The sequence below is a fragment of the Neovison vison genome, chromosome 1 (genome assembly GCF_020171115.1).
Source record: "Neovison vison isolate M4711 chromosome 1, ASM_NN_V1, whole genome shotgun sequence".
In the NCBI taxonomy this organism is placed as follows: domain Eukaryota; kingdom Metazoa; phylum Chordata; class Mammalia; order Carnivora; family Mustelidae; genus Neogale; species Neogale vison.
The window spans coordinates 122,849,436-122,863,707 of NC_058091.1; the positions used below are offsets into that span (position 1 = coordinate 122,849,436).

Sequence of the window (14,272 nt, forward strand, 5' to 3'; positions counted from 1 at the left end):
CCTGGGATCAAGCCCCCGCATTGGGCTCTCTGCTCAGCAGGGAGCCTGCTTCCTTCTCTCTCTCTACCTGCCTCTCTGCCTACTTGTGATCTGTCAAATAAATAAATAAAATCTTTAAAAAAAATTCTGATGGAGGAAAACCTTTCTTTTACTTTGCTTTTCAGAAGTATTTGTAGGTATTACAAACAGGTCTGAAGGAAAAATATGTTCAGACAAAAGATCTTAGCGATTTCTCACTAGTAAGTGGGGTCAGACTAATAAGCTTGCAGAGTGAAGTCATAGATATTTAATTATCACAGGCTTGGATAAAATTAACCTACTACAGAGTTCACAACAAATACAATTTTCTATCACAAATATTTTAACATTGTTACTCTCGTGATTGCAAATCAACAACAGCCTTTGGCATTATTAGAAATAATCTGTTAAGTGTTACAGAGAAGTTTTCTGTCCTTGGCAAGTGGAGTGAACAAGTTACAGAATAAACATGGTAAAATAGTCACTAACTCTTTAACAAGATGTAATATAGGTGATTCAGAGCTTTGGGTTCTCAGGCTGGTCAACAGTCTTCCGTTCTGTCGCCGTTTATTATTGAAGTGTTAACTGAGGCTTTGTAACCTCTGACTCCGGCTAGGTTTTCTGGCTAAGGTTACAGAAAAGGGGGGTCATAATTCTCCGTTTCTACAAGAACCCTGAAAGAGAGGAACTGTCTTCATTTCAGCTGAGACAACTTAGCCGATCTACGATTCAACCCACACGAAGGGCTATAGAGCCGCTGCCCTTTCCATTTGTCACTCGGAATTCTAACTTTCCCTTCTGTGACGCAGAGACTGCAGTCTGGGTAAAAGCCCCCGCGACCCGCCCAGCCGGCAGAAAAAAGGGCGCCCCGCTGACCCGAGCCCCGGCATTTGAGCAAAGGAGCCCCGCCTTTCTGGGCGGGACCCGAGGGGCGGGGTGAGGGGCGGGGACTGCGGCCGCGGGAATCCCAAGCCCGCCCTCTTCCCCACCCCTTCGTGTGTCGCCATGGCCCCAGCTCTGCTCCTGATCCCTGTTGCCCTCGCCTCTTTTATCCTGGCCTTTGGCACCGGAGTGGAGTTCGTGCGCTTTACCTCTCTTCGGCCACTTCTTGGAGGGATCCCGGAGCTTGGTGGTCCGGGTGAGCGGGAGGGATCAAGGATGAGCTCTGGGGATGGAGGTGGAGCCGGACGAGAGGGAGGGAGGGCGGGGCTTGGAGACAAATGACAGGGGAAGTCCGGGAGAGGGAACTAGAACTGCGAAAGCTGGAGAAGCTTCAGGGCTGACGAGAGGGCTAAATTAGGAACTCAGGGATTAGCGGTTTGGAGAGGCGAGAGAGAGAGAGAGAGAGAGAGAGAGAGAGAGAGAACTGGGTGGGGAGGAAAAGGGCGATAAGCAGAGGAAAGAAAGTGCTTTAAAGAGAGGAATATGGAAGGAAGAGTGTTCGAAAGAGGGAGCATTTAGACCACAGAAACAAGAGGGTCAGTCCCCTCTCCAGCCATATTCCTCCCCACCCTGAAGGAGGCCTGGGGAAAAGGGAAGAAGCAGGGAATGGAAAAGGTGGGCAAAGCCTGAAGAGGAAATATTAAGACTCTTGAAGCATTAAGGGGAAATGGCCTGGGGCCCCAAGAAGAGAGTAGGATAGGGGATGTTTCCCATAACCCTCTTGATCTTTTGTCCCTTTCTTCCAACTCCCCCTAGATGCCCGCCAGGGATGGCTGGCTGCCGTACAGGACCGCAGTATCCTTGTCCCCCTGGCTTGGGATCTGGGTCTCCTCCTACTTTTTGTGGGGCAGCACAGCCTCATGGCAACTGAGACAGTGAAGGCGTGGATGTCTCGATATTTCGGGGTCCTTCAGAGGTCACTGTATGTCGCATGCACTGCCCTGGCCTTGCAGGTATGAGGCCTTGGCCACTGAGTCCCAAGAGAAACTGTCTGTGAGAAGGGTGTCCTAGACTGGAGCGGCAAAAGGCCTTCTGAAAATGAGGGTTTAGGAAGAGAACTGAGGGTGTTGAGGACTCTCATCTCAGCTTTCATTCCTCTACAGCACATATTCTCCTTATCAAGAATGGTGTACCATTACTCATTCCCCAAGCATATATGTGCATTCTCACCTTTGCAACCTTGTTCATGTTGTTCTGCTTGAGATTCCCCTTGGTAACATCTCTTTCAGGGCTACCCTTTCTTCGAAACCTCTTCCCTAGGTCTCAAGAGAAGGCTTCACAGTTAGCGTTCACTTGTCTTCTCAGTGAGTGCTTGGTACTTTATGTACCTATCTGGTTACCCCCATCTGGTCTGCAAGCCCTCAGGGTAGATAAAGGTCATCCTTACATCCTTGGGACCCCACCTAGGACCCCCTATGTGGTGACTGTTTGTGATGTTCATGTAGAGGTGGGGAGAGCTGCAGGCCAGCCTGGGGTGGGGGGCAGCCTCTGGGTCTAAGTTTTTCAAGGGTAGGCTGCTGAGATACCCAGCCCCACATCCTTCCCCAGTTGGTGATGCGGTACTGGGAACCTGTACCCAGAGGCCCTGTGTTGTGGGAGGCTCGAGCCGAACCATGGGCCACCTGGGTGCCCCTGCTCTGCTTTGTGCTCCACGTCATATCCTGGCTCCTCATCTTCAGCATCCTTCTCGTCTTTGACTACGCCGAGCTCATGGGCCTCAAACAGGTGAGGCTCCCAGATTCCTACCTGAGACCTAGGATTCCTTCCAGAATGCCTTTTTCCCTTCCAAGGATTTCCCTCCTCCTTCTCCCATGCTCTTCCACCTTCCTCTTCTTTCAACTCCCTTACCTACTTACCTTTCTTATAAGACAGTCTCCCCTCAGCGTTCTGTCAAAGGCCTGAAACCATGGGCCTACTGGGACTGGGGAAGGTTCATGAACCAGAGATGAGGATCAGGGGTCCTGGTCTCAGGAGGGTGGTCCTTGGGCCTGAGTTACAGAAGGGGAAGTTTCCTGGGGAGGAAAGAGGTCGCTAAGTTGCAAAAGGGGCTTGATCCCATTTCTAAGATGTTCTCCCTCCTAGGTGTACTACCATGTGCTGGGGCTTGGTGAGCCTCTGGCCCTGAAGTCTCCCCGGGCTCTAAGACTCTTCTCCCATTTGCGCCACCCAGTGTGTGTGGAACTGCTGACGGTGCTGTGGGTGGTACCCACCCTGGGCACTGACCGCCTCCTCCTTGCTCTCCTCCTTACCCTCTATCTGGGCCTGGCTCATGGACTTGACCAGCAAGATCTCCGCTACCTCCGGGCCCAGTTACAAAGAAAACTCCACCTGCTCTCCCGGCCCCAGGAAGGTGAGGCGGAGTGAGGAGCTAACCTGGTTCCAAGCCTGGCACTTTCTCTCCTTTAACATCCAGGCCCTGGCTGCTTCAGACCAGAAACCCAAATTCATGGACTGAAGGGGCTGTCCGTTCCCCTGTTTGAGCTTCCACTCCTTGGGCCCAGCACCATAACCTAAATTCTGAGTTTCAACCACTGGACTCCAAGATCTACTTCTCACCAGCCTGGAAGAGGGGATAGGGAACTTACCTGTCTCCTCAGTTCAGGGCTTGACACCCCCCCCCCAACATACACACCTTAAGAACCTCCTCATAAGGAAGAAGGGAGGGCCTGACCACTTCCCTCCCACTGTTACTCCCTTTTGCACCTCAGGGATCCCCCTTCTCCTCCTCTGGCTTCCCCTTCTAGGAGTGGGACCAGGGTCTGCAGGTTTGATAATGCCTGCCCTTCCAGGCTCCAAGTGCCAGCCCCCTGACTAGCCTTGCCTGCTCCTTAGGCGCTGGCCCTAGGCTCTGTCCTCTAACCTAGTTGAAAGGATCCTCCCGTTTTTCATTTTGGGTGACTAAGAGGTCTCTGCTCTCCCGAGGAACATGCGCAGCAGAAAAATAAAATTCAGCCTGTTTTTTCTACATATGGTATGCAGTCTATCGGTGTTTCTCTAGCTAGAGGGCTGACTTTGGGAAGGAGGGCAAGCGGAGCCGGGCACATCAAATTGGAATCTGGGCAGCCACCGCGCCCTCTGGCGACCGCTGCCGTCAGGCCCAACCCCGTTTCCCCAGAGAGGCCCAGTCCCCCTTCCTCCAAATCCCCCAGTTTCCCTCGCTGCAGAGCAGGGAACCCAAGGGAGACAGGTTGAAGCCAAAGAGTGGGACAGCGGCTCTGCTGTGGGATCCAGTTCCCATAGCTGTTGGCTTCGGAGTACCTCTACTGCCGTCCCGCTCCCCACGGGCCCACCACAGCCTGGTGGCGGCCCCGGACCCCGCAGTAACAAAGACCGGCCAGGGGAGGCAAAAGCGTGGGGAGGAGCAGCAGGAGATGGGAAGGGCGGGCCCGGCTGTAGCAGCTGCTGCTTCCTCTCCAAGTCCCTCGAGGGGCCTGAGTCACGGGCGGCTGCCTTGGGTCGGCGAGCTCGGGGCGAGGGTCTGGACACCTGGGTTCTCCGGGGCTACCGAGAGGGAGCGGGGCGTGGTCCATGGGGACAGAAATTCAGGGCCAGGGATTGCGGCGGGAAAAGAGTCCGCAAGCATAGTCCCACGCGAGGTCTCCGGAGTGAGGCCCCGCCCCTCGGGCCCCGCCCGCGCCCCCTTCCCTCTCTACATTGTCCTCAGACAAAGCGGTCGCCGCCCCCCGCCCGGCCCCCAGGTCTCTGTCTCGGTCCCTCCTCCTCGACTCCCCTCTTTCCCTCCTCCTCTCCTTCCCTCCTCCCCTCCCTCCTGTCTCCGGATCTCTCTCGGTCCCACTCTCCTCCTCTTCCTCTCTCCTCCCTCCGGACGCCAGGCTCCTCCGCACCCCCTCCCCTGGGAGCCCCGACGGCTTGTGAGTTGACTGAGGGGCTTCAGACTTGGGGAGAGGGTGTCTCCTGTCTCCCGTCCCCGGTCCGGACCTAGGGCTGTCTCCTCTTTGTGCCGAGATTGCCTGTCCGAGCGGTCCGAGCTGGGTGGGAATGGCTGGCTATGTCAGGGCTCCCTGAGAGCAGAGACTCGGGCATAGGACTGGCAGGCTCGGATGAGCCGAGCCGTGGAGAGGGTACTCTGCACGCCAGGGTCTCGGGCTTGGCGGGTGGGAGAGGCAGGTGGTGGTGACGGGACAGGGTGGGGGTGGACGCCAGGGTTCTGGGAACGTGCTGGCAGCCCAGACTCGCGGGTTCCGAAAGTCCCCAGGGGAGGGTATTTCCCCCGAGCCGCCTGGGGGCGGAGTGCAGGGTGGCGGCTGGGGGGCCGGAGAGGCGTGGCCGGAGTCGAGCTGGGAGGGGAGCCCGGACCTCCCGGGCCCGCGCCCGGCGGCTCCCGCGGAGCTCCATTTCCCCTCGGCCCCCTGATTCCCCCACTCCCCTAGACCTCTCCACTCTCCGCCCCTCCTCACCGCTCCGACACCCCCTCAAGTCCCACCACCCCCTCTCGGGCGGGATTCCCTGATCTCCCTTCCCACTCTAACCGCCTGGGGGTAACGGTGAGGAAGCCTCGCCTGAACCCTAACACCCCCCCCATCCCTCCCGGCCTCTCTTTTCTCTCTCTCCTCTCATTCCGACTTTTTCCGCCCTTCTCTTCTCTCACATCCTCGGGACTGTCTCTGATACCATTAATCCTGTGCTGCCAAATCTGACTACCGCGGCTTTGCCCTGAATCTCCATTCTTCCTCTCAGGGCCACGACCCCACCCCCACTTGGCCCCCAGCTTTTTCACTTTTGTTTTCTCCTTTCTTTGCCCTCCATCTTCTCACTCTTTCCCTCTGTCTTTATCCTCAGCTCCTGTGCCTATCTCTGTGTCCCACCTCTCCCCCCTCTACTTCCTCTCCCCCCACCCCCAGTTTCACCTCTGGGCCTCTGGAGCCTCTCTTTCCTGTTCTCTGGCCCCAGCACTCCCCACCCTCACCTCAGCGCGACCATGGCCACCATCCCAGACTGGAAGCTACAGCTGCTAGCCCGCCGACGGCAGGAGGAGGCAGCCCTTCGTGGCCGGGAGAAGGCAGAGCGGGAGCGTCTGTCCCAGATGCCAGCCTGGAAGCGGGGACTCCTGGAGCGTCGCCGAGCCAAGCTTGGTCTGTCTCCTGGAGAACCTAGCCCTGCACCTGGGACTACAGAGGCTGGACCTCCAGACTCAGATGAGTCGGCTGTCCTCCTGGAGGCCATTGGGCCAGTGCACCAGAACCGATTCATTCGGCAGGAGCGCCAGCAACAGCAGCGGAATGAAGAGTTACTTGCAGAGAGAAGGCCTGGGCCTTTGGAGGCCCGAGATCGGAGACCCAGCCCTGGGGAGATGCGGGATCAGAGCCCCAAGGGAAGAGAGTCAAAAGAAGAGTGGCTCAGTCCCAGGGAGGCCAGAGAGAGGAGGCTGGGGATAGGGGGAGCCCGAGAGTTGAGCCCCAGGCCTTTAGAGGCTTGGGACTGGAGGCAGAGCCCTGGAGAGGCTGGAGACAGGAGCTCCAGACTGTCAGAGGCCCGGAAATGGAGGCTGAGCCCCGGAGAAACTCCAGAGTGGAGTCTGAGACTGGCAGAGCCTGGAGAACAAAGCCCCAGGAGAAAAGAGGTGGTGGAAAGTAGACTGAGCCCTGCAGAGTCTGACAACCAGAAGTTGGGGCTGACAGAGTCGCATAAATGGAGGCCTGACTCTGGAGAGTCTCAGGAACAGAGTTTGGTACAACTGGAGGCATCAGAGTGGAGGCTGAGCTCAGAAGAAGAAAGAAAAGACTGTTCGGAGGAATGCGGGAGAAAAGAAGAGAGACCAGTTCCAAGGCTGGCCTCAGAAGAGATTACAGAGCTGTCAGAGACCCTGACAAGGGAGGCTCCAGACAGCAGCTCCAGAGAAGTGGAGGCAGGAGAGCAAAGGCCCACCCCTGTGGAGGATGCTGAGAGGGGCCCGAGGCTGACAGAAGGATGGAGATGGACCCTGAACTCTGGAAAGGCTCGAGAATGGACACCCAGGGACACAGAGGCTCAGACTCAGAAACCAGTCCCCCCAGAGTCTGCTGAGAAGTATTTGGGGTCTCTTGGTACTGAGGCTGGAGAAGGGGAGGCTGAGAAGGAGAAGGCGGGGGCTCAGGGCAGGCCTCTGAGAACCCTGCAGAACTACAGCTCTGTGCCCTCCCCCTTCCCACCAGAGGACGCTGGGACTGGAGGCTCTAGAAGGCAGGAAGAGGAAGCAGTGGATCTCCGGCCCCCACCAGCAGCCCCTCTGTCTCCCCCACCCCCAGCCCCACCTGCCCCCCAGCCCCCTGGGGATCCCCTCATGAGCCGTCTGTTCTACGGGGTGAAGGCAGGGCCAGGGGTGGGGGCCCCTCGCCGCAGTGGACACACCTTCACAGTCAACCCCCGGCGGTCCGTACCCCCTGCAGCCCCCACCACTCCTGCCACCCCAGCCACAGCTGATGCGGCAGTCCCTGGAGCTGGGAAGAAGCGGTACCCGACTGCCGAGGAGATCTTGGTTCTGGGGGGCTACCTCCGCCTCAGCCGCAGCTGCCTTGTCAAGGGGTCCCCTGAAAGGCACCACAAACAGGTAGGGAGCAGCCAAGTCAGACTTCTCAGAAGCCCGCTCCTCAGTTCTCTCTGGCCTTTCTTTTTTATATCCCCGTATTCTTGTCCTCCTCTATTCTTTCTTGTGAATTCCTGCCACCACCCTTCCTCCTCTATACACACCCTTCTTTCTTGTAGAGCTCATTTTCCATTCATTTCTAAGCCCAAGGATCCTGCCCCAAATCAAGTGCTGTCCCTGGGTGTGTCTCACAGGGTGTGCCCAGGCTGCTCACTTGTCATTCTTTCAGGCTCTGGGTCCTTTCTCCCCACCGCCTCAGGTCCCCCACTTCCCCCGCAGTCCCATTTCTTCCCTTCCTTTCCTCTGAGTCTGTGACCGAATCTAGCCCTTCTGGTGGGAGACCTGAACCAAGGCTACAGCCTAGAATCTGTGAGAGCAGGATTTCAGTTGAAAGCACATACAGTCTTCCAGTGGAGTGAATGTTGGGCAGGAACCCGGCAGAGGCACAAGGGGTGGCTTTGGGGTAGGGAGAAATGGTAGGGAGAAGCGAGCGGAGAAGGGTCTCAGTCCCAGGGCAAAGAGGGGAGAGCTGAACAAGGGGACATCCTAGGATGGGGGCGGAGGAATGGAATAGGGCTGGAGGGCAGAGAAAAGACTTCTGAACCCCGAGTCAGCTCCATGGGAGAGGCGCACACAGAGGCCATTTGAAGTGGGTGACCTCAGGGTTGCACACCCCCAGCTGGGCCACTGCTTTAGACAGTGCTCCCTTCTCTCTTGGGACAAGAAAAGCCTTCTCTTCTTCCAAAATCCGCCCCCCCCCCAAACTCCTCACTCCCCTTCTTCCTTCCTCCCTGGGCTTCCCCTCCCTCCCCAGGACTGCCTCAGCAGTTGGTTTTCCCCATTTCCCCCTCTCTTCCTGCTGCCCTGGTCTCTCCCTCCCTTTGGGGTAGCAAAAGAGAGAAGTGAATTTGGAGGCACTGTGCTGAGAGCAAGGAATACAATGGGAGTTGGGGACAGGAGTGGGGGCTGAGGTCAGCAAAGGGTCAGAGGTTAAAACTGGAAAAAGGACAAGGTGCAGGAAGTGGGAGCAGCTAGGCTTCTTGCCCTGGCTTCAGTCCAACCCCTTCCTTATACACCAACCAGTTTCCAGCTTGCAAATCTCTAAGGAGAGAGAGGTCCCTGCAGGGACAGGCAACCCCTTCCTAGTCTCCAGTCCTCATCTCACCTGACATCCTCAGATTTGGTTTTCTTGTGTGTCCCCTGTCAGTGGGAAACCACAGGGACCAGAGACCTAAATTGAGCTTTCAGGTCACTTGATTCCCCCAATTCATCTTCATGTGGAGCTCAGGCTCCCACACCGGAGCCGTAGTACCTGAGTCTGTCCTGAGCACTCTGACTGCTACCAGCCCCTTTCCCTTAGGGCTGGGCAGATGAGAGGAGGTAGGTCAGGAACTGCCAGCATGAGGTGTTCAGACAAGTCACTTCCTACTGAGGTTGGCCTGTGCCTTTAGGGAGAAAGAGCAGAGGGAGGCATGAAGTTTGGGGCCCAAAGCTGGGGCCCATATGAGTGCAGGGCAGGACCTTTCGTGTGACCCTACCTAGGTCAGGGAGTAGGGGAGCCGGAAGCAGATCACCCAAACAGGAAGCCTGGGTGGGGGCCGGAAGGCTGTTATGGCTGAGTGGGGAACCGCTGGGCCTGGGCCTGCCAGAACCACTCAGGATGTGGTGAGAGAATAAGGAAGCCCTGGCTGCTCTGGGGGTGGGGGTGGGGAGAAGCAGCACAGAGTTTTCTAGACCCAGACACCTCCCCCTCCTCTCTGCACCCTGCTCAGCAGGGACTAGCATGCCTTTTCCCAGCTCTGACCCAACCCACTTGCTGGGAGACCACAGGACTGCCCTCCCCCATAACTTCTGTTGGCAAGCTAAAGCCATCAAACATATCCTTGCCACGGGAGAGAAATCCCAGCCCTGCCCTGTGGCTGGTGCCCTTCCCCAAAGGCCCAGAGATGGGCTCCTCCCCTCTCTGCCCCCCTTGTGACTTTATATAGCTGATGGGAGAGGAGCAAGTGAGTCACACCCCTCTGTCTCCTCCCACCCCCACCCCACCCCAACTCCCATGCAGGCTGTGCATTCCTGAGAAGTCCAGTCAGAAGTTGGGGTGGGGGGTGAGGGGTGGAGGGGGCTCAGAAGAGAAGCAGGGTTGGGGAAGAAAGACAAACATGACTGATAGCAAATAAAATGAATCCTTTTTCAGAGTGGATAATAAATTGTGGAGCTTGTTATCCCAAAGGGGATGTGAAAAGAAAACAAATGGGTCCCCAGAAGTCTGAATACATCTGTCAGTAACAGAACCAGAAGTGGTCCCTTTTGAACAGCTGGAATGTAAGGGATCTGGCTGCTGTCACTCATCTCTACCAGCAGTTCCACAGACAGTGTGCCTCCCACATTGTTCCCCAGTGTTGATTCTCTGTGGGGACCACTGTCTGAGGTCTGGACCAACCCTTCCTTACTCCCTGTAGCAACTTTCATGCTCTTATGGACAGCAGACAAAAGATCACAAATAAGTAAATTCTCTGGTACATTAGAAGGTGGTAGGTAAATGATTAAGGCGGAGGGGGGGTAGTTAGAACAGGGAAAGTGGAACCTTGAGGGCCAGAAAGTTGGGGGAGTGAATATGAACTTCAAATAGGGTGACGGAGACAGGGAGCCACAGGGATATTTGGGGAAAGAGCGTACCCGGTAGAAGGAATAGCCAATGCAAAGGCCCCAGAATGGGAGTGTCCTTGGTGGGCTTGACGAGGGTGGTCAGAGTGGGAGCAGATGCCTGAGAGGTGAGGTGGGATGTGACACAGTGGAAATACCCTGTGGGCCTTAGGCTCTAGCTTTTCCTCCCAGTGAGATGAGCCAGTGCATGGTTTGGAGCCAAGGAGGCGGAGTTCCTTCTTCCCTTGGGGACCCAGGTTTCGCATTCCTTACAGCCTTTAGCATCCACCTGTCCAGCCACACCCCCCACACCCCCTACCCCCCCACCCCACCCCAGCTGCTCTCTTCTCACATCCCAGCCCATGTGGGGACACAAGGAAGCAGGGCCCAAGGCCTGAGTTTCCCAAACAGGTGCCTGGGAAGACCTGAGTAGATCATCTGGACCTTTCCAACTAATTCAGGGAATCCTCCTGTTTGTCTCCTTAATCGCTTTGGCTCCCAGAGGTAATCCCACTCTGCTCCTGCGCCCTGAGCTTCTTAAGAGGGCAAAGGGGAAGGGTGGAAAGGCACTGAGAACAGCTGGGCCTCGCCTGCTCTTGGGACAGTGTGTTTGTGGATTTTCTGCTCTCTCCAGGTCCCCTTTGGCCTTTTGCCTCTGTCTCTGCTTGCCTTTCCTGGTGCATTCTCCACTGCAACCTGTGTTTGCATGGACTTTCCTCTTTGCCCTTGTCACCTCGCCTAGCTGTACCTTTCAGGGACTTAAGGGCCCATCTCCCCTGTGTGTTAGGGGAGAGTCTGGTTTCCTCTGGGTCTTTTGGTAGATCTCTTCTTCCCTCCCAGGCCCCAGCCCCACCTTGTTGTCCACTCCAGCTACAGGAGAAGAGTGAGGGGAGCAGGAGGGCGCCGGTGTCAGAGTCCCGGGTTTCCCCAGGAACTTCAAGGGGCTGGGGTGTGGAAACTAATGGCTTAGCTTGGCTTTTGCCTGGGACTGCCTCCAGCCAGCTACTTCATGCCAGGTCAAACTTCCCTCCTCCTCCAGGAAGCCTTCCTGGTTCCCCTCACGATGCCCAAAGAGTCAGTTCTGATTACAGGAGTTATCTCCATATATTTTCAATTCTTTTTATCCTTCCACCACCCGCAGTCTAAAGAGTTGGGACCCAAGTCCTGTATTAATCACTTCTGCCACCTCCACCCCAGCTCAAGCCAAAGTCTGATGTTTTGGAAATAAGATAGAAGAAGGAAATTATGGGATTAGAGAGCCTGTATCAAAAGGAAAACTGGACCCCTGGAACATCGGGCAAAGTCAGTAGGGTGCCCAAATCCAGCTCCCCCCTCCCTTGCATTTGCTCCCCTCTCCCTTGCATTTGCTCCCCTGGGCGCCTCCCCGTACTAAATTCTGGGCCTCCCCCCAACCGCACCCCGTTCTCTCCCACTCTCAGCTCAAGATCTCCTTCAGCGAGACAGCATTGGAGACCACGTACCAATACCCCTCCGAGAGTTCGGTGCTGGAGGAGCTGGGCCCGGAGCCTGAGACTCCCAGTGCTTCCAGCCCCCCAGCGGCACAACCCGACGACGAGGAGGATGAGGAAGAGCTGCTGCTGCTCCAGCGGGAGCTCCAGGGCGGGCTGCGCACCAAGGCCCTCATCGTGGGTGAGCTGAGGCTCCGCCTGTCCGAGGGCACCCCCTGGTGCTCAGAATGGGCACTGCGGTCCGGGAGGGAAAGGGAGGAATTAATGTTGGCGCTTCGGAGAGGCTTGACGGGACCTCTAGCCCCACCCACTCCTTTACAAATGGGGAAATCGAGGTCTTGGGAAGTGAGATGCACTGGCGCTCTCCAGATTTCAAAACTAGGAATCTTTCTGAGCGCAGTAGTGTGGTTAAAAATACAGGGTGTGGATCAGACAGGCCTGCATTCGAATTCCATCTTGTCTCTTACCTGTGGTGTATGTAACCTCCAGGAAATCACCTAACCTCTGGCCTCCGTTTATTAATTCTGAAATGCGTTTGATAATAACCACCTCCTGGGGTTTCCAGAGAGGGTTCTTTAATTTTTATGAAGCATCTTGGAACTCTGGCTGGACATCAAATTACTTCGCCCTATCTGGGGTTATTGTGTGATTAAAAGAGTTGTGAGAATGCCTGACACAGAATGAGTGTCACATCACATGAGTGATGGCCGCTGTTACTGTAGTAGCAAGCACTTGGCTTGGAGGATATTATAAGCCTTACGTTCAGTGTAGAAGGTAAGTGGGGAAGGTAGGAGGCCCTCACTCACTCCCTACCATTATTGCTTCCTCTCCCACAGATGAGTCCTGTCGGAGGTGACCTCCTTTCAACATAGAGTCTATACCCTGGTTTCCCGGAACTGAAGATCCTGGAGCCCAGAAGACTGAGAATAGAGAGACCCTGAAAATGAGCTTGGCAGGGAAGGGCAACTGACATCTTCCAACTTGCTTTCCTCATCCTGTTTTTGGGGGCAGAGCTAGTCTCCCAGTTTCCACCCTCACCAAAGGTCCCTGGTTTGAGTGTGTCAGACATGCTGATGGCATCCTAGATGATTCAAACGTGAGCATCAAGTCCTGAGGAGGATCACAGCACTCACTGGGGCTGGAGGTGGAGTACCTCCTCCACCTCCATGGGTGGGTTACCCTCTCCCTTCAGCTTCCTTGACTCCCAACCATTCCCTGGGGGCTCTTAGGATTTAAGCACTCCTCTGGGCAGCCTGCCCCCACTCCATTTACAAGCCCCTCTCCTTCCTATTCTGTAGGCCACTGCCCTTTTGTTTATACCTCCTGCCTCCTCTCTTGACCACCAGCCTGGTTTACAAACGCCATTAGCTCCCAGCCCCACCTGTCAAAGTCCCAGGTTTACAACGACACCTACTTGTTGAGTCCATTTGGAACCCTATCTCTTGTCCCTGGCGCTTGCCTCATTGGGGGTGTGGCTTCCTCCACTTTTGCTCAGTATTACTGTACCTCAGTTTTCCCCAAGAAGGAAGGTTGGGGATCTTAGACCTGTACCCCCCATCTAATTATTTAATTCTGTTCCTTCCAGTGGTCCACAACTGAATTGAATTGCAAGGGTGAGGGGCGACTAATAAGGCACCTCTTCCCCATTTCTCCTTCCTTATCAACTGCCTGTTTTGTTTGTTTTTTAAGTTTTCCTTAATAAAATGGAGTTCTCTCCAACTCTCCTGCTGCTTTTCCTTCTTTAGAAAAAAAGTGTGAGTGGGGGAGGCTATCTGTTCCTCATTCCAAGTCTCTCCCGTCTTCCCACTGGCCATGAAGAGGTAGTGGCCATGGCTGCGGGAGGGAAAAATGGGGATGAAACAGGAACTCGGCGTTGACATAAAGAAAGGGCTTGGGAGAGCCCCATACCTGTTTCCCAAAGGACTGGCAGGAAAAGGACTGGTTTGAGGAAGGGTAGGAGGAATCCACTAAGCTGGAAGTGCCACAAGAGCAGACTATTTCAGCGGGGTTTAATGAGGCATCCCCATGCCTTGCAAAATTACTCCTAGTGCACTTGCAGAGTTATTACCAGAATGAATGACTGAACAAATATATGAATAGATGAAAAAAGCTAAAATACTGGAAGCAGAGGACACTCTGAATTGAAGGATTCTAGTATTTAGAAGGCTGCTAGAAGCAGCCGGCTTACACTAACTAGTGTATAACAATCGCTAATCTAGGGGCATTTACTCCAAGACTCAAGACCATAAATAATAAGTCTAAAACTGCTGCAAAATATAGTGTATGTAGAGAAGGGCAGTTTCCTGAAAAACAGTCTCTGAAAGACCATGGGTTTTATATTTCTCAAGGTTTAATTAAGAACCATTGATAATTCAAGGCTTTGTTCCCAACTATAGTTCACTGGGAGATTTTCCCATTTCAAAGAATTCCTTTCTTCTACAAATGTGGCAGATCTATAGTTCACTTATCAGGGTTTTGTTTGTTGGTTTGTTTTGTTTTTTTTTCCCAGTTTCCTAGGGTAGTAAAGACATGTTTGAGTAGTTATAATCCTACCACTACAGGAATTTTCTCAGCTTAGTCAGGAGACTCTCTTTTACTAAATATAAAATAAGTAAGA

The 14,272-nt window shown here is 54.8% G+C and overlaps 2 protein-coding genes across 3 annotated transcripts; both read left to right on the forward strand.

Moving 5' to 3' along the window:
* The first annotated feature begins 1,018 nt into the window (after positions 1-1,018).
* Positions 1,019-3,927, forward strand: NRM (nurim). Its single transcript, XM_044257395.1, has 4 exons — positions 1,019-1,156; positions 1,717-1,913; positions 2,509-2,685; positions 3,043-3,927. Exons 1-4 carry the CDS (start codon positions 1,024-1,026, stop codon positions 3,322-3,324), a joined length of 789 nt encoding a protein of 262 aa, XP_044113330.1. The 5' UTR covers positions 1,019-1,023; the 3' UTR covers positions 3,325-3,927.
* Positions 3,928-4,749: 822 nt separating this feature from the next.
* PPP1R18 (protein phosphatase 1 regulatory subunit 18) lies at positions 4,750-13,374 on the forward strand. Of its 2 annotated transcripts, none has more exons than XM_044257408.1 (4): positions 4,750-4,832; positions 5,659-7,507; positions 11,626-11,836; positions 12,492-13,374. In XM_044257408.1, exons 2-4 carry the CDS (start codon positions 5,900-5,902, stop codon positions 12,509-12,511), a joined length of 1,839 nt encoding a protein of 612 aa, XP_044113343.1. In that variant the 5' UTR covers positions 4,750-4,832; positions 5,659-5,899; the 3' UTR covers positions 12,512-13,374. The 2 variants fall into 2 exon arrangements, with proteins under 2 accessions (XP_044113343.1, XP_044113353.1); XM_044257418.1 differs by having other exon boundaries at positions 4,760-4,832; positions 5,872-7,507.
* The last annotated feature ends 898 nt before the right edge of the window (positions 13,375-14,272 follow it).